The 23675-nt window shown below is 44.9% G+C and overlaps 1 protein-coding gene across 1 annotated transcript; it reads right to left on the bottom strand.

Annotated features, from left to right (window-relative positions):
- Positions 1–679: 679 nt before the first annotated feature.
- On the bottom strand, positions 680–19520 carry LOC147678828 (olfactory receptor 11A1-like). The gene is made up of 2 exons (XM_086946644.1): positions 19467–19520; positions 680–2289 (listed from the first exon to the last, which is right to left on the bottom strand). Exon 2 carries the CDS (start codon positions 2287–2289, stop codon positions 1282–1284), a length of 1008 nt encoding a protein of 335 aa, XP_086802770.1. The 5' UTR covers positions 19467–19520; the 3' UTR covers positions 680–1281.
- Positions 19521–23675: the final 4155 nt, after the last annotated feature.

The raw sequence follows: 23675 nt of genomic DNA on the forward strand, positions 1-23675 counted from the left end.
TGAAAGTTATAAATACATCGTGGAGTATAGGTATAATGATCAAGCCTCACATCTATTACTTTGTCAATTTTTTTAAGTCGCTATCGTATCATATCATGACTTGGATTATTGCCTAGGATGTAACAATTAATCTCAGATGTCACACAGGAGATCATTTAGGTGTTGGTAATCATTGAGCCTTTCTAAATTGACAATTGATTTACTTAGTAGTGGTTTACCATGTCCTACTTTCAGGCAAGCAATGAATTCACCATAAGATGCAGAGAGGAAATAACAATGCGGGTCCCATATGGCCTATTTGATTGCTTGTATGTTTAGTAAGGTGACACAGATGGGGCAAAACATATGGCTGAAAGCTCACAACCTCAAAATGTTATTGACATAGAGCAATAGGGTTGAAGGTAAATTAGTTGACAGGTGAAATTATCCTGAAATGGGGGGGGGGATTCATGTTTAGAGGTTTGAGATCTCAGAGAAAGCCTCACATTTACAAAAGAAGAGGGATGAGAGATCCCTGGAGTAGGGTTAGAGGAGTGTCTGTGGTTCAATTCTTAGTTTTCTGTACTTTCTTTTTGATTAGATAACATTACCGTATGTCCTCTAAGGTTGTTCTATTCATTCTTGATTTAATTCTGCTAAGAACCACATGGCAGTATTTTTGATTTGTTTATTTTTTTGGCTTAAGAGTGGGAAGATCATCAACAGTGTTGTACTTGATATCATTATAGTTAGCCATACATGGGCCAGCATCAGTAGCTGTGTTGGGCATGTCAGAAATCAAACCTAGCCCTTCATGGTCTAAGTTTTTAAGGTTACAAACAAGACCCCATTCAAATTTCTGTTGGACAGCGATACGGATTTGTACTTAAAATGGAGAGAAGCAAATCTGGAATTGAGCTGACATGTGGAGGTCTTTCAAGAATAAAACTTTTATGTGAATAGTAAATATCACTGAAGTCGCTGTCAGTGATACACGAGGTGAGTTGGGAGACAGAGCTGTCAGTGTAGCTGTAAGTCACCTTGAGTATGTGATTCAATTACTTTAAAGGCCACATGTTCCATATGTTTTCATATGTTTTCATCATGGTCCTACAATGCCATCATCCTTCCATTACTGGTGTTGGCTTCTCTTTGGTGGTTTCTGCTGTCTCTTCTTTGTTGCTCTGTTTGCATTAGGGTCAGCTGGTGTTCTATGCAGAAGAGAGTGCTTTGCAAATGGATGTGATATCATAAATTAGTAACTAGAAGAGATACTGTCTGAATGTTTCAACACCTCTTTCCTTAGAATGTTGTTTTTGTGTGACAAAATACAAATTGGGATGGTCGATCTCCATGACGGCTACAAACTATTTGGAAAGTGATTTTCATGGCGCCCCGGATGTCCTTGTTCCTCAAGGTGTATATAACTGGGTTAAGCATTGGTGTGGCCACAGTGTACAGCAAGGACAAAGCTTTGTTTATATTGAGGGAGTGACCAGTTGATGGTGCTACATATAAAGCTATTAAAGTACCAAAGTACATGGCAACTACAAGGAGGTGGGAGCTGCAGGTGGAGAAAGCCTTTTGTCTCCCTGTAGCTGAAGGTATTCTTATGATGGCTACAATAATGTACATATATGAGACAACAATTAACAGAAAAGGAATTGGTGTAACAGTGAATGATACAACAACACAAAACATCTCAGCTAGGTAGATATCTGAGCATGCAGATTTTAAAAGAGGCATATTATCACAAAAGAAGTGGTCAATCCAATTGTGAGCTGGGAAATTCAACTGGTAAATCAAAATGCTTGTAATCATTGCAATTAAAAATCCAGCTGCCCAGGTACATTGGACAAGGAGTAGGCAAAGTCTTTGGCTCATGAGCGTACTGTAATGCAATGGGTAACAAATGGCCATATATCGATCATAAGCCATCAACGTCAAGAGAAAGCACTCAGTAATTGCAAGCCAACCAAATATATTTAACTGTATGACACAACCAGCCAGAGAAAGTGTGATATTGCCTGATAAAAACCCACCCAGCATGGTGGGCACGGTGTTTGTTGTATACCAGATTTCCAAAAATGACAAATTTCCCAAGAAGAAGTACATGGGAGAGTGGAGGCTGTTGTTAGCAGACACTGTCACAAGTATTAAGATGTTCCCGACCACTGTCAATAAGTAAATGAACAGGAACATGAGGAAGAGGAAAAGCTTCAGCTCAGGCAGAATCTGGAAACCAAGAAGGATAAATCCTGGAACCTCAGTTCTGTTGTCTGAACAAATAGGCTTTGCTCTGTACATCATCTAAGAAGAGGATAGAAGAGGAAATTGATCCATTATTATTAACAATCATTGAAGTTGTTTTAACATGACAATAATAGCACTGATTTAAAAAGTAAATAGCAATTCAACTGACACAAAAGTACATTTTTGTTAATCCTCAATCACAGTTTCCTCAGGGAATGAATATTTCTTTTGAATAAGATGGTAGAATTTAGGAACAAGAGCAGTGTGTGATGGTAAATGAAACAGAAATAGTAGAATTATACTAATCCACTAGAGAAGATCTGAACACAGGTGACATTCGATTAAGGAACTCATAAAATGTAGAATATGCTATGTTTGTGATAAAATATTTGGGAGAACTGTCAGCCCTTGGATGGCCTTCTCCCAAACATTTTCTCTTCACTTTCCTATTTTGTTGAATTGAATTTTGTTGGCTTTGGGGATTTGTGTACTTCACCACTGCTAACCAATGCTAACATGCCTATGCTCTATCCTTAAAACACAGTAAGATTGGTTTACACATGATTACACCCGATTTGCATATTTAATTTATTCATAGGTCCCTAGTAAAGTGGTATGTCATATACATTTACACCTATTAGTGGGCCAGCAGCACCTATTGTGCTGTGCCCCCAACTTAACTAGTTCCTTAAAACATGGCCCAAACCTGCCAATGCAACCTGAATGTAGTTATAAACTGCCAATTTGACTTAGCAATATAACCCAATTTCCAAGCATTAAACTCCCCTTTTATCATATATCTTAAGCCTTAGGTAGGCCCTACGTAGTCCATAAGGCAGGGTGCGTTTTAATAAAAAGGTTAGGCAAGTACCTCTAGGTTTTACATGTCTTAGTACTGAAAAACTCCTAAATAAATGTTTCACTACTGTGATGCCTGGTACTCCCATAGGGTAAAATTGTGTTGCCTTATTTTATTTTATAAGTAGTCCTGGGCAGAGCTAGTGGAGTTTCAGCCCAGGCCTGGGGTTCTGCGGGCAGGCGGAAGGTTACTTGGCCAGTGTTGCTATCCCAAATTGGCAGTGCCTAGGTGTGTGAAGCGTATCAAGTGCAGTCGCACCAGGATACTGCACTGTACAATGAACTTTGGGAGAGAGGACCCTGCCTCACCCCCTTGCTGCAACCTTGAGCTTTGGGCACCGCTGGCTACAGGGCTCACATAAATATGGAGCATACTGCATCCTTTTCCTTAAGTCGAGCATGCCCTGTGCGGAGGACCGCGTGGCTGCTTGCAAGAGGTACAAAGCACTTTGGACTGCAGGACATGCTGTCAACTGTCCCCTTTCCCTCCTTCTGCAACAGCAACAGGAAAGGCAGAGAATCACTTCCAGGACATGGAGAAGTAGGATGAGCTCCATTGAGGGGCCTCCTGTCACCCATGTCTGCGTGATAGCCTGGAATGCATGGTGCGTGCTCTGTCGCAAGCCGCCCAGGTAGAACTTGTCATTTTGGCCTGTCACGGATCAACTGTGGCTAGATTGCCGTGAGCAGCAGCATCCTACTTCATGAGGCTCGCAGGCTGAGCGCTCTGTGTTTCCTCTGCTCCTACGAGTCACTCACAACGTTTCCGCCTGTCAGCACACGGGTGTCAAGGTGACATTGAAACAGAGTGTGGGAACCATGTACTACATAGCTCTTTCTAAGGCAGGGATAATGCAGTAGACATCGTGAACATGGCAGGACCTACAGAGTTGTAATATAGATCTACTTGAGGTCACAAAGTGTGCTCTTTGGTTGAAGTTGTACGGTGTGCAGGAGGTACTGACTAATTTAACTTTTAAATGCATCCCTTTTTCCTTTAAGGAAAATGGCTGCATTTCAGAAAAAAATGCTTTATTTAAAAACCTATTGCAGACATGGTGGTCAACTGACCCTAGCGGGAAACAACCTTTACATCGCGGTCCTTACAACGCGATGCCATTACTAGGCAAGTCATCACATCGACTTGCAGTAGATGGCTCTCTAACGGAAGGAATAGTATAATTTACTATTCCAACACCTTCCCTACTGTTGCGTAGGCTTAAGTTGGAATACTAAATTATATATTCCTAATGTTACGGCGCCATCTACTGCAAGTCAATGTAATGACTTGTGTAGTAATGGCATCGAGTTGTAACAACACAGTTGTTGTAATTACTGCGTTGTTACCTACTCGAAGTAAAAGCATGTGTTGTAATGTGCTATATTTGACCCCAGCAGGACACCATCCCTGTGGTTACAAGTAATTCCCAATGGATCGCAAATTGGGACCTACCTTATGCATATTAATGAGGTAGGTAATTTGCAACCCCAGTGGCAATTGCAAATTTGTCTGGGACACATTAGAACATTTCATTTTGCTACTCGCTAATTGCAAGTTACTAAAAATCGCAATTTGTGAGTTGTAAAATGAAATAGTCGTGGCAAAAGGTCACTGGAGCCATTTCCTCCCGGTCAACTACAAAGATGTAGTGTAGAATAAGCACTGGACATTTACCAAAAGAGGTAGCAGTTTCTACTTAACCAAAAGATAGTACTCTACTTAAGTAGATAATTTGAGCAAAACTGTGGACTCTTGTTGGATAAAAGGCCAGGTGTGGTTCCTTTGTGGCTGAGCCACTCACGCAGCTACTGACACCACACAGAAAATTGAACTCACACACGCAAACACACGCACACACACAGATAGACACACACACACCCACTCACAGATGTACTCAGACACTCATGCACCTACTCATATACCCATACAGTCACTCACACAGCCATTTACAGACCAATTCAGACACTAATGCACCCACTCACAGATCCACTCAGATAGAGACACCCACTCACAGATCCACTCAGATGCTCATGCACCCACTTACAGACCCATTGAGACACTCATGCACTCCGTCATACACACACTGGAACACTCATGCACTCAGTCACTCATTCACACTCAAAGATTACAGGTTAAAACTAGGAATTAAACATTTTAAAACCTTAGAAAGTCACTCAAAAAACATTATAGTTAGGGAATAACATTAAAAACCTTAGAGGTTGTATAGGGGTATGGATTGGTGTCGTTACAACGCAGGCTATTACAACGCCTGCTGTTACAACGCGGTTTTTACATCGCATACCACTACAACGCATAGTGCTTTTAAGCGCTGGATAGTGATTTATTTAATTTACTATTCCAACTCCAGTCCCCGTGGATAGTAGGGAAGGTGTTGGATAGTAAATTAAATATATTCCCTATCCTAGAGCGCCCCCCATCGCAATGCGTTGTAATGGTTTGCGTTGTAATGGTTGCGTTGTAATGGTAGTGCGTTGTAATAAATGCGTTGTAAATGATGTTTCCCAGGTGTATGAGTAGGTGTGTGAGTGGTTCTGTGGATAATGTCATCAGTGTCGTCGGTGACAGTGATGGCATCACTGACCATATCATGATGAGTGATGTAATATAGCACGCCATAAGCAGTGCAGAGGGTCTATATAAAATGCAAGGCTAGACCGCTGCCATGAAAAGGCTGGTGGTGGGGAAACTCACATTATGCTCAGCGGATTGCGGCAGTCTAGCCTTGCATATTAAATTGGCCTTCTGCACTGCGCCATTTCATAAAAGGCCCTCATAATGTGGCGGCTACAGGACCACCGCTACTGTGCCACCGTGAGTACAGGGGTGAATGACTGCAGTTCTCATAATCAACTTGCTAGTTCTTGAAGAGTTTTCTGGCTGACTAATGTCTGGGAATTCCAAGTAGGATGCATGCCGCAGCATTTTGCACCACTTGTAATTTCGGAGCGACTACCAAAGGCGTGCCTAGATAGAGTTGTAGGAGAGTAGGATCGGCTTACAATGGTTACCCCCACTTTTTGCTGGTGTTTCACTGTTTCTCAACTTTAGTCTGGCTGAGGCCCTGCTGTCCAGGACCCCAGCCTAGCAGCTTCCTCTCTAAAATGATTGCATGTACTTTAGATACACTCCAGATTGATTACTGGGTTACCCTTGTGAGTCTCTAGTATATGGTACGTTAGGTACCAAGTGCATAGGTACCCCAGAGGCCTACCGGGGGCTGAAGCATGTATTATGCCACCCCTGGGAAGCCTTACAAAATTGCACCACAGGTCTGCTACTGCAGCCTGGGTAAGTGGTGAATGCACCCCTTAATAAGATATAGGCTACCTATATCTACCTTTAATCACTGACACATATACACCTATCAGTCACTCCTATGGCAGGCCTTATCAATCCTGAAGGCAGAGTACTTGGTTTTGTGTGAGAGGGTGCCCATGCATGAGCTGGACCCCTATGCAGCTTTTGGAGCCTATGCTCTGAGGCTGTTCTGTGATGCAGCCAGACCATATACTCTTAAGTGCATCATAACCTCGTGGTAAATGCTAAATTTTGAGTGGCTGCATGGAAACATGTGGTGTTTGGTGTCAAACACTTTGGAATCCTACCCCCCGCCAGTCCTGGTGGCGGGGGTAGAATTCAACCCTTCTAGAGGGAGAGATATGTACACACAGACCTAACCTGTAATAGGTTGAAAGAACCCTAGCATCATAAAATGGATGCTGCAACCACAGACACAGGTCTGACCTCCTGCTGCTGGACGAAACGCCAGCAGGAGAGACCTGGACAATATGTTTCCTCTCACAGGGAGGTGTAAACAATTTCCAGACAGGCTTTAGTGTATTTGGGCTGGGTGGGTGCATTCAGAGAATGCTTTTCAGACAGTGCATGGGGCACCTGTGCATACCCCAATTCAAACCGGTTACAGGGGTAGTAAGCCCCTGCTCTGGTGCAAAACTGGACAAAGGAAAAGACCGTCCCATAGGTGGCTCCCCAGAGTATGTCCAAACCCTTTCTTCAGTATAAGTAAGGGGCCCCTAGCAACAGGACTTTAGATTATACCTGGACTTAACTCTGAAACTGAATCCTGGAACTTCAACACACTACTAAAGACTAGAGTACTGAAGTATCTCCCTTGGGGTCAAGGAGTGACTCCCCCGTTCAAACAGGCACCAAAGAAGCATCTTGCGGTCTGCCTTTCCGAAGCTCCCGCCACACTCCAAAGTATTTGTGACCCAAGACACAGACTTCCAGAATTCTCAGAGGCCGACACGAGATCCCAGCAAAGCTGAGACCTGCAGCCCTCAGAAGTGATGTGGAACCGGAACTCCTGGACACGGTGCACATTTGCAAGTGCATCAACTTCCTGAGCTTTCCCGAAGTTGTACATTGGGCTGCTTGTAGTCCAAGCCCTGAGCACCATCTGCACCGAAGATTGTGGGCCTACACTCCACGAGTGTTCCGTGAGCCCACTCCTATCATTTCTGCTTGAGGCCCCTTGCGATCCCTGGTTTGTCGACTGATGGGTCCCCATGCAGATAACTCTTCTTTTCCTTGAGCTTCCCTGGTTGCTCCAGACGTGCCCTGACTCCCCAACGAGTGGTTAGTCCCTCAGGCCTTGCTGGTTTGCAGCACGTCTCAGAGATTAAAGCAACCATGAACATAAATGTCTGTGACAGGGAAATTGAAAAGATTAGACTTTCACACTGGGGTAGGTAGGAGGAGCAGGCCGTTAAGGCAGGTAAGGGAATTAGGAGAGGCCTTCAAATCAATTGCAAGGCCCCTCCTTTCTGTCTATTCTATCTTTGAAAGCTAAATATTGGTTTGGAGGAAGTGCCTGAATTATGTCTGGACCTAACTCTGTAAGGAGCCAAGTTCCCTTTAGGAAAAGAATTTAAGGCTTTTTGTTTTCCAGGAAGGAAATGATTTCCCACTTTTGGCACAGGAGGGATCTACAAGTTAAATAGAAGATTTTATATTTGGTCTTAAACAGTGGCATTCATGAGTTCCAGTTTAGGGAGAAGGAGTAGTACTGGAAGTAAGGTCCTTGGTTAAGTCCATTACATGAAGGCAGTTATCTTTCGGCAAACTTCGAACTTGGAGTAGATAGCCCCTTGCATAAGTCTCTGCATTGGGTGTTAAGGCACCGGGGGCCTCATTTATGAAAAGTGACACATTGCTGCGAGAAAAAAACGATGTGTCACTTTTCCTTGCTCCCTCCTTGCGACACCAATAATGCATCATATTTACAGTATGACGCATCATGTCGCATGGAGTGTCAGATACGTCAGTATTTTCTGACGTATCTGTAGGCGCTAAAATGACGCATTGCTGGAGTGTGTTACAAAAGTGACATAACTTCAGCAATGGATCATTTACACATGGGCAAGTCCCATGTGAAAGGGCCTGCGTCAGTCTTACGCTTGCTGTAGTGTCGTTCCTATATCCCTGATAGGCTCTGGTAGGCCTGCTGACAAGTCTGTTTGTTCACAATGGGATGATTTGTGTGGCTGGAGAAGTAAGTTTTCTTATTTACTTGCTGTGTCCATTTGAATATATATTTTCAATTTATCAGCATACCCAGAGTGATTACTAGAGCTAACCAAAGTAGAAAGAAGAATATTCCTAAAACAATCCACAGTTCAATCCATGCTGAAACCAGATAAGTCTTTTTCAGGAGATGAAAAAAGTCTGGTGCTTGTTTTTTGAAAGTTCTTTGTGCTGGCGTTGTTTCAGGTTCGCTGGGATCCTCAGAAAACATATCAGAGTAAATGAAATAGCCAGAGGCAGTTCTGTCAATGGTTGGAATTGCAACTGGATTTGTTAGAATGACAGAGGTTGGTATCTCTTTCCGAGTCTCGATCTCTAACACCCCACAAGGGGAGTCAGAAACACTGGAGCTGGATTCTCTGCGAGGAAGGGTGGCAGCGTCTGGTCAGTGCGTTAGTAGGTGACTGGACTTCCTTCCAAACTTGCCGTGGTGAGCCGTGTTGTGCAAGTAGGCAGTCGAACCGTGGACCGAACTGTGGTTTGCCATTGCAAGTGAAGGCATATTTATACCTTGAAGGTGTTTAGGAATGCCAGTATTGACGTAAAAGTCGGGCATAAGAACATCATGAATGAACCCCTAAGGAATAGATGTTCATGCATAATAAATGAGTTCTTGGAGAAATCAATATCCAAGCAAGGGGAAGTCCTAAAGGCTTAAGAGTCTGGTTTTCCAAGAAATCGTAATGACTTGGATGAACGGATGTAAGTAGCCATGCCTGTATTTGGTTAGCATGAGCAATGCCTAAATACGGGCTGGATTTCTATGCCTAAATAAGGGTAATGTGAATTGTACCTATATAAGAGCATAAATCGGGAAATTCATACAGAATTTAAATCGACACACTACACTGCCATGAGGCAGGCATAAGATATTGATGCATTTGCGTCCTAGAAGTGGCGCAATTAAATCTTATAGATTTCACTGCATCACTTCTACGACCCTTTCTTGCATCGGACTGCCCCCCCTTGCATACATTATACCTGGCGCAGGTATAATGTGGCGCAGGGGGTTACAAACTGACGCATCTACCTATTTTACGCCCGGCGGCGTAAAAGTGATGCACGGCCTCATAAATAAGCCCCAGGGTTTCTAGCCTCTAGACTCATTCAGGCTCAGACGGGAGCAAACAGGCTAGCTTTGGCACCCCTTCGGTGCTCCTGGGGTGGGCCCGCTGCTCTGTCTCCATTGTATAATGCCTAAAGTCCCACTACTAGAGCGATGACGTGTTTGTCCCACTCTATGGTTGTGGTTGATTGCTAAATTGTGTCGTACATAGTGCAAAACTCACTTCCCCCAGTAAATCCCCCATTCACTGTCGAAGTCCCCCCAAAAATCAAGGATAAAAACAAAGATTTGTTTGAAAAAATAACATTAAAATCTACATAAATCTACAAGACAATGTATCTGTCTCGCCGTGCACTCCTTTCAATGCTGATGTCGCAGAAGTTCTGAGACATCTGGCGTGCACTTGCGATCTCACATACATGTGTGTGAATAGCAGCCATTTTGGGAGGTGCATTGAAACCCTGACCTGTGAACTTTGAAAGATTTGAAGTGCTATGAAGCATGCTTGCAGCTATTTATATGGAGCAAGTCCATCTTTCTAGTGGCATACTTGCAGGTATATGTTGCAAGTGTCAATGTACAGGAATAGGTTAGCAGGAAACAAAGGACTCTATTTTACTAGACAATTTTGCTTGTTTGACAAATACTTTGCATGATTTGATATGTAGTAAGTAATAAATAATATAACATTGGGTCTGATCGGTATCCTCTGTGTAGTTTCAAATATTCAATGAAATCACTGCTTATTATATCACAAAAGAAGACCAACATCCACTCCGTTTAGATAAGTACAAACATTTTATCTACTTTCCAAAGTTCCTAAGCAGAGAAGCATGAAATCTTAAAAACACACGAACAAAAACAAGACAGTTTGTTACTGTGAAATGTGCCCCCACTGAAAGAAAGAGAGCCACAACCCCTGAAATAAAATGGTAACACTGTCAGTTGGACACTGATGTTCATCGTGTTCCCAATATACCTTGGGGAAAGACTTCACATCAATGGAGGAGTGAGCACAGTGCTGGCTCCCTCCTCATGCTGGTGGACTCCGGCAGCACAGGAACCAGTGCTATCACTCCAGGTGAGTCCTTATGCTTGAGTGAGTATAGCCTTCTTGATTACCACTGGCAGATTAAACAAGCACATCCTTCACTTCTGTACCAGATGGGATGAGCATATGCCTCTAGTTTAAGGCGGCCTTTATGCTCCCTATCACCAATGTCCTGATGAGAACCCTATATCGAGTTGAGGGTCAAAATATTGAGACAAAAGGTCAAAATAAACTAAAGCTTCAACTCTGTGAAGATTACTAAACGTTGCATTAGTGTCTCTTATACTATATTCTTTTTGGTTGTGGTTCTTTCTTTACTTTCTTTCAATGCATAGAATGCAAACATTGATATCACTGATTATTGGAAACTATGCAAATGATACCAATGAGAACCACTGTTTGAAAATATTAGTGTTTTTCCAGGTTCCCATAGATGTCAGCATCTTTTTCGTATTGAAGAGTGCAACGCCAGTAATGAGCAGACACAGTGGCTCAGATTTACAAACACTTTGCTCCAGATTTACATCACCTTTGTGGTGCAAACCCAGTGCAGTGTTGTTTTGGGATTTATTATAGCCTTATAGCCCTCTGCAGAGCCGGCACAGCTGTCTGTTAAAGGCCCTGAACCCAAGTAATAGGACCAAACCGCAGATGACGGCCTATAATGAGGGAGAGGGGTATTAACAACCACTAAAGCCTGAGGCAGAAGGGATATAAGGCTATTAGAACATTCCACCCAGTGAGGGTGGAATGTTCTATATTAAACAGGGAAAAATATGAAGAAAAACATGAACATTTTGGAGCCCTGGATTTATACCCGCCATTTTAAGCCCGGAACTACTACATTGTTTTCAATGGAGCTCTCAACATTCCAGTGTTCCAACATCCAATACAAACAGGATTTGCCTTGGAATGTACCCCAAAGTAGTGCCCCTTTTTGCTATTTTGCTTCAATGAGACATTCCATGGGTGGTACATTGTTGTCCCGACGCAACCAACAATGTGCTTTGACACAAATTCCTATCTACTAACAATTGTGGTCAAGTGTTTTCACCAAAACCTTACACTTCTTTGAGACTGGCATAGCAAAGAGAAATGTTTTTATTTCTACTTGTTTTTCCCTCTTTGCATATGTGCTGCATTGTATGTCACATGTACAAAACGAGGAAACTATTAAAGGATAGTTTATGTACTGCAAGGGTCCCGCCGGTGTTGGGGGAGAGAAGAAATACCACAAGTTTGACACAAGACTGCGCAGACACTCGTTCTCTTTTTCCTCTGTAAAGAATGGAGCTGTTGGTTGACTGCGGTGTTAGCCCTGGTCAAGCAACCGCCACAATCCCTGGCAGAGTGAACCACAAAAAGTCACTAAACAACCTGTGCTTAACCCTGGGCAGCTTGGCAAAAAAAACAATAGTTAGGCTTATCTTAGAGGCAATGTGTAAAGTATTTATGCAGCCCACAAAACACAACACAGGAAATATTCCACACCAGTTTAGGAAATGGAGCAAATTGTAATACATTATTTGACGCCAAAATGACAAAAATCCAATGATTAGAACCGGAATACTGATTTTGTAATGTATTTAGTAAAAACGAACACCTATAAGATCAAAGCTCCAATTGGGGACATCTAGTAGCACAAGACCCGGTCATAGGTCAAAAGTCCAAAGATATGGCTGACCGCGGGAAAGGAGTGTGTGTCAGATACAAGAAATGTATTGGGGGCAGTCCTCACTTACCTTTAGAAGAATTTTCAGGACATGCTTTGAGAAGGTTAGGTTCAGCGGGGCAAGGTTGCAGGCAGTGTCTGAGGAGGGAGCGTTACCATGGAGGAGCCAATGGATGAAGATGCATTGAAGATTTATGCATTCAGGCTCAGGGCACGATTAGAGCTTGGGGGACGGGTTACTCCGTTACAAGAGTGACGGACGTCCCGTCAGCTGAGGATATAACGGGATTTATATTTCCTCAGAAAGGATATGAGTCACCGTTGTGATGGAGTAACCTGTCCACCAATATCTAGATGAGGCCCTTAGTCACTTTTTTGGAAGTCAAAAACCTCCAGTGAGATGGGGCTGGAGGCTGTAGCTGAACACAGTTCCAGGGGGTTGGATACCCTTTGGCGGAGGACCACTGAACAGGTTTTGCTGCTTTGGAGAAGAACATAGAGGGAGCATCCGCCAAGTCAGGCTGACCAGAGATGCACCCTAGGCAGATAGATGAGCAGGTTGGTCCCAATACTTTCTCGGCCTCTGAGCAGCTTTTAGCAAAACATTTACTAAGTCCCACATTTTGAATCTTGGCTAACTTGGTACGTGTAGTGCTACCACCAAGGTTCCAGGACTGGAGGGCCACAATTTATGGGGTTAGGACTCACACAGGCTGGATCCAGGTGTGGGTACAAGATGGTGGGAGTCTGGTATGTCCCTGTGCCTGTGAACGGGGGGGCAGGAAACTAGCCCTTGCACTCATTCTGGTAAACCTGGTTTCTAGATGAGAAGCAAGGCTGAAGCAGAATTGCAGTGCTCGAAGGGTGCAAAACATGCTCCAGTCAGCAACACAGTCATTCCAGTGCAGCAAAGTAGTCTTGTAGAGTACACAGCAAGCCACAGCAGCAGGCAGGCTCATGAGCATCCCTCTGTTGGCCAGAAAAGTGAACCAAAGAGCGGGTCTTAGGGCCCTATTTTCAATCCAGGTGCCTTCTTTGAAGTTAGGAGAAGTATCTAGAGGTTTCTAGTGCTTGTTAATTCCTAACTCCCTTGCCCTGGCTCCAACCTGGCAGCAGGAACAACGCAGTGGTGACAAGCCCTTTGTGTGAAGGCAGAGCACAGCCTACTCAGTTGTGAGTGGGGCTGAGTCCAGCTCCTCTGCCCTATCCTGCCAGTGGATGGACCATTCAAGCACACGTAATCCCTGTATTGTGTGACTATCTGGGAGGGGTCCACAAAGTCTAACTGTCAACTACACTCAGTCATATGCCCCGGGTGAGGAAGCAGGCACCAAATGGTAAATGGAAGAAAAATGTCAACTGTCTAAAATTAATATAACTGGTAAGAATGTCAAACAAGGCAATTATTCAAGCACTTATAAATACATTTCTGAATATTTTAATATGTCAAAACTTGAAATTACAACTTAATTGAAGGGTATTTTCAAATAGCATGAACACATTTTAAAAGCAGGTATATATATTTAAATAAGGACTTTGTATTGAAAAGGATACATTTTCATATATACAAAAACAGGGGTTCGCAAAAATAAATCTTATAACTTATTGACATTGGTCATTACTTTATTATTTCTATCTTCATTTGCCATATGGCAATGTATCAAACAACCATATCCTATATACATGGATCGAGCCTGTCATAAATATACTAGGCTACAAATAGTATACTATGTTATATAAGATATTACTGGTTTTATACAGACCTAGGTGCCTCCCTTCTTTGGTGATAAAATGTCACTTACACTGCTACAGTGAATATAAAAAGCTGGCACACACAATACAGCTTGCAGTGAAAATGTAGCAAATAAACAGACCAATTACTTGGTGAACATGGAGGGCGTCTGTGACAGAGCTCCTGTGTTGGTAGTAACTCACCCGCATGCCCGCGGATGCTTCCCCGCCCCAGTGTGGGGGGGTCTGTGACAGAGCTCCTGTGTCGGTAGTAACTCACCCGCATGCCCGCGGATGCTTCCCCGCCCCAGTGTGGGGGGGTCTGTGACTGAGCTCCTGTGTCGGTAGTACCTCACCCGCATGTCCGCGGATGCTTCCCCGCCCCAGTGTGGGGGGGTCTGTGACAGAGCTCCTGTGTCTGTAGTAACTCACCCGCATGCCCGCGGATGCTTCCCCGCCCCAGTGTGGGGGGGTCTGTGACTGAGCTTCTGTGTCGGTAGTAACTCACCCGCATGTCCGCGGATGCTTCCCCGCTCCAGTGTGGGGGGTCTGTGACTGAGCTCCTGTGTCGGTAGTAACTCACCCGCATGTCCGCGGATGCTTCCCCGCCCCAGTGTGGGGGGGTCTGTGTTTAGTGGTTCAATGTGGCCCAGCACACACTAGGGCACTGCTGGTGGGGGCACGCGGGGACTGCTGTGCATGTACCCCATGTTCCAGAGCAGCAGGGAGCAGCGCAGTCCTCAGAGCTGTGTGGGCTCCACGGTCCACAGCCCAGGCCTGTCTCTGCAAACTCACAGTTGAATGAACTCTAATTCAAAACAAGAGAGCGCGTTCCAGGAAACTGATGCTGACACCACAGGTGCATCCTGAGTATGTATGCTTAAAGTGCACAAACAGAAAGAAGAAAGCACGTCAGCATGTGATGGTCAGTGTCCATAACACTGAGCATGGAGCACGGGTCACACATTCCCTTGTGATGTCGGTACGCTATAAACATTAAACATAAAGACAGGGGGGACCCAGTTATTAAAGAAAGTGTCTATGTTATAAACAGCACTTTATTGTCTAGGCTCCTAAGAACCAGAGGCAGAGAACACAGTAAATTCTGAGGCCAGAGACCAGCAGACAAATCACGTTGAGCAGATGCTGCTGAAGCTACTAATGGAGCCCTATGGTCCTACCCAATATTGACAAAAGTGCCATACATGTTCCGATGCCTCTGATGCTGGCCGCTCGCACATGCAGAGGCATCTTTCATGTACCAGCCACATGCCCCCACATGTAGCCTTCTCACCACAAGAGGCAAGGAAAGACATTCTATTTGAGCTCAACATTTCCAGGATCCACCACATATTAAGCAGCTCTTCCATATCCTTAAAGAGCCGCTCCCGTCACCGGAAGCTCACGGAATATCCGCCGCCCCTTGTCCAGCTTCTGCTCCCCACTTTGTTACTAATTTGTAGCAACACTTACAATGATGAATGAATGAATGAATGAATGTATATATAAACACAATACATAGACCAGAGTTTCTAACAATCTAAAAAAGAGCAAACCTGTATGTCCTCCCAATCCTAAGGAAATCCCTCCATTTGTACTTGCCTGGGCACGCACAATGCACACCCCTCCTTCACACTGTAAGAAAACAACTGCAATGAAAAGAAACAAACACAATCTCACTGCATCCTGGAGCTGGAGAAGGAAGCCAGCTCTAGTTTGTGATTCATTTGGGTTCTTTGAGAAGGGGAGGAAGGTCACTAGGACACTCTGTGTTGGTGTTTATCGCCTGATCACAGAATCCGCTGCGAGATGCAATACTGTGCAACTCTCAGTGCAAGGCTCAGCCCCCCCATTCTTTGACTTCGCATAAGGGGTGTGCACTCAGGGTCATCAGACTCAATCTCTTGGTAATGCACTGTCTCACTCATTCACACACTCATACATGGGGGCAGGCAGTGCTTTGAAATCCGGTTGCTGCAGAGTGGGGCTGAAGATACCTTTTCTACACGTGTCATGGATCCAAGGCTTCAAACTTAGTCCCATTCAGGAGAATTCTCGATTATTCATATCATACGGTGCTAGAGAGAACAGATAGAAATCAGGAAAAAGCTGCAAAGAGTAAAGTGCTTTCGTGCAAGGCTGTTATCAGGTCACATGCTAAGACTCAGGCGAGTAGTGTGTATTAGCTGCACCCTTGCCTTAAATACACTGCACATAACAGGTGAGTCCCCAGTGTATTACTCCACAATTAACCTATTCAGAAGGGATATTGAGAATTAGACTACAAAGAACACCGCATTATCAACAATACCATTTATAAATATACTAGCAGCCCGCCCAAGCGTTGCCTGGGGCAGAAAAGGGCTGGGGGCAGCACTTTAAGCCTCTGTGCACCCCCCCGACATTGCCCAGTTCGCATCCCTCCCGCCTCCCGCCTTCCGCCCAGAAATTGGCTATACCGCCTCCCACCTTGAGCTTTGTGCCTTGAGCCCCCCCGCCCCGACATTGGGCATAGCGCATAGCGCATAGCGCCTACCGCCTCCCGCCTCGCGCCTTGAGCCTCCCGCCCGCCTTCCGCCTCCTGCCCCGGCTTTGTAACCCCCCCCCTCCCCCAGGTCCCGACTTACCTCATCCGCTGCTCCTCCCCGCGCTGCCACTGCTCCTCCGCTTCTCACCGCTCAGCAGCTCCTCCCGGCGCTCATGTTTTCCCGTATTGCTGTTGCTGGTGAACTCCTCTCCTCCCCTCACGCAGACGCTCCTCCCGGCGCTCATGTCCTGACGCTACTCCCCTCATGCATACGTCGCGGCCGGCGCTACTTGCAAGGGACTACTTTATTTTTATTTGTAAATATTTTAAACAACGTTTTATTTTTATTTTTATGTAGCCTATGTCCTTCTGCTTGCCCTGAGGTTTTCTAAGATGTCTTGAGTGTTCAGATTGGTGGTGTAGTTTTCGAGTTTACCTGGCTCAAAGGTGCAAGTTCTCTCTTTATAATAGTAGTATAGATGGATGGATTGTTTGTTTTAGAAACTATTCCTTTCCACGATTAGGGCATATATTGCTGCTAGAGTGATGTGCTGTCTACCCCACACTCTATCTACAGCTACTCATCTCCCTGCTTGGTTAGCCTTGGTATTTTGTTCCACAAAGGTGTGTTATGAAATCAGCAAGATGTATTCTATGCAGGCCTGCTTGATGGAGATGTGTCTCCTGTTGAAAACAGATATCTGCCTCCAAGTCATATAATTCCCATACAGTGTTCATCCATATGATAGGGTTCTTGAAATACTTGACATTATTGGTTGTGGCTATTAGTGGGTGTGTCCTAGGCATCAACCAAGTGTATGCTGCTGTTCGCTATGTCAGGCATATCTGTGCCCCTGTGAGTCATGTGTGGGCCTGTCTTGCTTCTTTGACTTGCCTGGTTTCTACTCCTGTACCACCCACCCACCTCTAATATGTCCCCAGATTTTGAACATTTCCACCTTGAAAAGCAAAAGGGATTAAACTTTTACCAACTCAGTTCTCTCTTTATAATAGTAGTATAGATTAAAACAAATATTGCCTGAAGCAAGCTCAAATCTATGCATGCGTCCTTAACTTGCAAAACACGTATACGGCATCTATGTAAGTTCAAAACTCTCCTATTTTGCAAACATGGGCATCTTTTAGTACTTTGGAGCAGATTTACAAGGCACTTGTGCCACGTTTATGCCACCTTGCGTGACGCAACGGCGGCATAAACGTGGCGTATCCCTGTGACCCATTTACAACGTGACGCATCTAGGCAGATGCGTCATGTTGTAAAGCCCAGCGCCACATGTGGGCGTTCTGACGCAGGGTGGGCGTTCCGGGGCAGGTGCGCCTCGCAAAAGTGCCTGCGTGAAATCTACAAGATTTCACGTAGGCACTTGTGCGACCCTGCTACGTCAATTCATTATGCCTGCTTGAAGCAGGCGTAAGGACTGACGCAGCACGTTAAGTATAGGGCACAACGGAGCATTGCTGGAGTCGCCTTGCGCTTGCGACGCGACTCCAACGATGCGCCGCTCTTACGTCATGAGATGCGTCACGCATCTGCCTACCCTTGCGCCACGGCGCGCCGCATTGTAAATGCGGCGCATCCGCCGTGACGCAAGGGTAGTTTTGAGTGACGCATTTGTTCTGGCGCATCCCTGCTGATTTGCAGAGATGCCCCAGAACTCATAAATATGCCCCTTAATTCACAGATGAGGGCATATGTTTTAGTGCAAGTGCGTCCGTTCAGTCCCAGTCCAACCATGACTGAAGGTTTCCTCTGTTAAGATTTGTTTGTTGCCTAAACATCTCCGATTTGTGTTTTAAATTAATTTGTTGTGCAGCAAGATCACAGGTATGTAGAAAGGTAATGCTTAGTTCACAGGGATGAACTTGGTTTAGTGGGTTATGACTCAAAAGACATTATTGCTTTTGTCGGTTTCCTTATTGTGTTTGTTATTCGTCGGACACGCATTTCTAAACACTTGTGAACATTCGAAGCCTTTGAAAAAAGTTCCAGTTCCAGTCCCGAACCCAATGCTTAATCCCCAGGTCCCATTTTCCCCGTCACAAACCAGGATGAAAGAGCACGAGTTCTTTTGTTGTGAATCAGTCCTCGCTGCCGAATGCATTAATGTCTGAGTTTGTGCATTGCATCAAGCGAGGTCTCTGTTCATTTCCCCAGAGCGGATCACAACTCATTTGTGTCACTTTGTGTTTTTACCGAGCAGTGTGTGTAGTCGGCAGACTCAGATGGGTCCTGTTTGACGTTCGCTGCAGCACGGTAACATCCGGGCGCGCTGGTTCCCCAACACAACTTGCTAATTGGAATATTTACAGGGCTGCATCTGACAAACGCCCAGAAATGGAGGGAAATAGCTGCACTGAATATTTAGTGCAAGAAGTTGCTGGTGGGACTCGGGTGGAAGAAACCGGCTGCATAGATGTTTATGAGTCTGTCTGACACACCGGATTTCATGCACTTTCATACACATGGAACTGAACTTTTAAGTAGAAAACTTTGCGATGCTACCCTTGCTACCGTCCCGCTTTGCCTCTGAATTAATTATGCAGGCTTTCTTCCCAAGCGTTTTCTTCCCCTATAAAAACATCCACGAAGGAGGCACCTCCATTGAACTTTATGCTGCAGACAGGCCGCAAGATCGATTTTGTTTTAGAAGCCCTCGTGAGGAGGTTTTCTGCTCAACAGAGAGTCGAATCTCTAAAGCAGGATTTTAGGACGGACCATCCTCCCCTCGCTTCACCTACCTCAGCCTGAGTTCCTCGCTCCTGTCCGCTGCTCCTCGACCTCCTCGGGCTCCTGTCCGCCACTCCCCCCACCCATGATGTCAGCACGCACGTTCACGTCGTTAGCACACACGGCCGGCGCTACTTCTTAGGGACTACTTTTATTTTATTGTTTATTTTTTAAATAGCGTTTTTTTTTGTTTTTTTTATAGCCTATGTCCTTCTACTGGACCCCCCATTTCCAACACTGTATTCGGTGTTGCGATTGGTGGTGCACTTTTCAAGTTTACCTGGCTCAAAGGTGCAAGTTCTCTCTTTATAATAGTAGTATAGATATAGATTTAATTAAAGGACATTCAAGAGGGATGAAATGTGTGTTTCAGGAGTAAACCACATCACCTGGCTGAAGCAAGGTTCGACAGCTCGGCAAGACACGGCCTCAAATCATATTACTGTTAATGATAACACAACCTTGTTGTTTGATTTCTGTCAAACCAACCGATGTAAGCGACCATAAGCCGCTCTGTCTCCAAATGAACAATGTCTGGTCGCCCTCTGCTCTAGTCGTTCACACAACCACTTCAATGTCCACAAGAGAGGTAATCCCCTCACACTTCAACAGACGGCTCAAGTGGCTCAGAGTCTCACAGAAAGAACTTAAAATATTAAGCATCAGGGACACTTTGGACCAAAAGATCATTGAGCTTGAAGGTCTGCCAAGAGAAGCAGGGGGCTTACTGCAATTCCCTGTGAGCTATCCAGAAACAACAGATAAGATAGGATCCTTTTTTATTGTCAAAGGGAAACAAGGCCCGAATAGTGGTCCGGTGCGGACCACGAACGTATGGTATACACCTATGTGCAGGGCGAAGAGGCCGGCTTTGACTGAAGCGCTGAAAATGAAAGCCCCCTTGGCGATTCGATCTGCAAGGAAAGCATACCACAAGATACTTGCTGAAGCAAAACGTAGCTGGAACGAGGACCACTGGCAGGAACTTAAACATGCATCCAAATTGAGGAATCAACTCTACTCTGGGATCTACTTAAAAGGGGAGAGATTACAGGGCAGATATGGGCAGCACATTTCACTGAACTATATTCTGGCAATGAAGGTCTCCCCATAGCCCATACGGGGGACGAAAATATTTTTCCTCCACCCCCCTTTCCACCAGATTCGTTTGATCTCCACGAGGTACAACTAGCAGTAAATAGGATCACTCCTGGAAAAGCTGCGGGCCCTGACGGTCTCCCTGGTGATCTTCTCTTGCATGACCTGAAGCCTCGGGCACAGTCTATTTTATCCTTAATGAATGCAATCGCCATGGGGGCTGCAATCCCCGATTCATGGAGAGGAGCTGAGGTCGTCCCAATTTATAAAAAAGGAGATAGGGAGGACCCGGCCAATTACAGGCCGATTAGCTTAATCAATGTGATCCAGAAGGTGGTGGGCAGGGTTCTCCTTATGAGGACAAGGTCCTGGATTGAGGACAAAAAAGTTCTCTCCCATTTCAAAGCAGGTTTTAGGGAAAAAGTTAGGACAATGGACCAGGTCTTTAGATTTATTCTGATCAGTTGGGAAGTTGTGACAATGGAGAAGGGCAGTTTGTACCTGGCATTCATCGATCTAAAAACCGCTTTCGATTTAGTGCCACGGGACAAGCTTTGGCTGGTCTTACAAGAAATAGGTATCTCTCCACAGATCCTACATTTTGTCAAATGTCTGCACAAGGACAACTACGCCAGAGTCAGGTGGGGTTCACAGGGCCAGCTGAAGGAAGGGTATAAGTGAATAGGGGCGTGCGCCAAGGGTGCTTGTTGGCTTCCACCCTGTTCTCTTAGTATATGAACGGGGTGGTAAGCCACCTTAGAGAGGACCCGGCAGATGCCCCCATTTTGGTAAGGGAAAAAACACCAATGCTACTCTTTGCCGACAACACCCTTCTGATTTCCAAAACACCTGGCAAGCAATGGAAAGGGGCACCAAGGGCGTCAACGTCCGTGAGGGCGCCGCTTGCAGCTGTCGCGGAGAACCTCGCAGGTCAAGTCGGTCGCGGAAAGTGACTCAGTCGCAGTTCACCAGTTTGCCACTCAGTCCAGTCGCCACTTAGGTCCGGGACGTTATCAGCTGTTAAGCCCTCCAGACAGAAGAGGGCAACCGCTGCAAGGCAGACTCATGTGCCACCGGTGTGCCAAGGAAAGGTGGAGGAGCAGGGTAGATCTTCCCATGTGGCCTAAGGCAGTCGACTGCAATGACGTAGATGGAGCAGGAAGAACTCTTCAAGTTCACTCCTCGTGCCCCCATAAACCACAGCCTAAGCACAACTCAAAGTTATGTACTCTCACCTCCAGTCACGGGGGGCCTCTTAGTCATTGAAACCCGATCCAGCAGGGAACAGATTATTGTTGGGCGCTCTATCAACGGGCCCGCCCAATCTCCACAGAGATACAACTCACCCCCAGTGTTATCCAGCAGAGCTTCGTAGGTCCCCTTCTATCTCCTATCTTAAGTGTGAGACACACTTAACCTCGATGCACTGTTGCTATATGTAGTTCAAAAAATGAATAACACTGATTTTTAAACAGTTTTAACAAAAATAAACATCAGTCTTTAACTGTTAGTAGTCATCAAATTTACTTCACAAAATTATAAACATAATTATTAGCAGAAATTCTCATATGGACATTCCAGCAACAACTTGAAAATATTTTCCTAAAGATTTTTATGTGACAAGCATTCAGAAGTGATGAATCTTCTCTTGTGCCCAATGCATTTCGAGCTCTAAAAGCTCTTCATCAGGGGCCTGAAACTGAAATAAACAAAATGTCAACTGACTCAAATACAGGAAAATCAGGACTTCACACAGTACATGGCAAATAATTCAAAAAATGAATGAAAGACTCATAAGAAAGGTGAATCAACAAAAGAATAGAACCTTAACCCCCACCACTGTGTGTGGAAAATCCTCTCATACTCACTGTTCCGAAACGACGATAATCATAGTCCTGCAAAAAGAGGATAGTATTGTGAAATTCATGCTATTCATTCACCAAAACATGGTGGTTAGAACCTCACTGCTGAATTTCCTGAAAATCTACTAAACGGTGCGTTGCTCTTGGAGTCTTTTACCAAGCTGACAAAAACACTTGCAGCAACCGTGATCTGCACCCTGTCAACAATGAAGGGAACCAAACTTACTAGCACGATCTAAAAACTCCACAACTCAATACAAAGACTCCTCTCTCGAAACCTTACCTCTTTCTATACGTCAGAAAAGACTACTCCTGTTCACCAACGGACCGTCTCACTATGATTCAATCAACCGCTGCTCACTCCGTTTCCTGCAGCTCCTCTATGATGTCAGTGCTCTAAAGACTGAAGACGGACTGGTACTTATCCTTCATCGGAACTAGAAGCGTGGGGAAGAACTCCACTAACGGTGTAAAACGTAAGAATATAAAAACGGAACCAAGAGCCAAAGCATAAGTACTCACTACAGACTAGTAGTTAAAAAAAAACTCCCTTACTTAGTGCTATCAACGAACTCTGTAGTTCGACCTCATCAAAACCGGGCGCCATCTTAAAACGGGGTGCAAACGAACACACTCGATAGTGAAGGGGTGAAGTATACAAAGAAATAAGGAAGGGAATAACCACATAGAAGTGAAATGGAATATTTTACAGCAATTAAATATACAAGAAACCAATGTTGAGAGCTTGTGGCATATTACCAAATACATGCGACAGCCATGAATACAGACAAAGTGAAAAGGGTCACAAAAAACATGATAAATCTATTTTTTCATTAAGACCTGCAGGTTCTTGTGTTTTTAGAAATTGTATCCAGTTAATCTCTCTCTGGAGGAAGGATCTGGTAAGATCGACCCCCTCATGCATTTTTATGAGTTCCAGTATGGAAAACCTGACCTGGGAAATGTTGTGATTATTATCTGACCAATGTTTAGCTAGCCATTCATACCCCTTCTATCTCCGCCACAGTGGGTGTAGTCGCTGTATCACAGCGTGTGCTGCACCCAAGAACGTGATCAAAACCTAGCACTGGCCTGTCTCAATGCGGGGTGAAGGTGGGGGCAGTCACTCGCGGGGAGAGTGCAGCCTGTTTCGTCGTCTGCGGGAGCAAGGCAGATCTTCACCACAACGCCGACGTCATGAAGCCTCAAAGTGTCCTGCGGTCCCAAATAGCAACAGGATCACTTCCGGTGGGTCGCATG

Source organism: Lissotriton vulgaris, chromosome 12 (assembly GCF_964263255.1).
Source record: "Lissotriton vulgaris chromosome 12, aLisVul1.2, whole genome shotgun sequence".
Lineage (NCBI taxonomy): Eukaryota > Metazoa > Chordata > Amphibia > Caudata > Salamandridae > Lissotriton > Lissotriton vulgaris.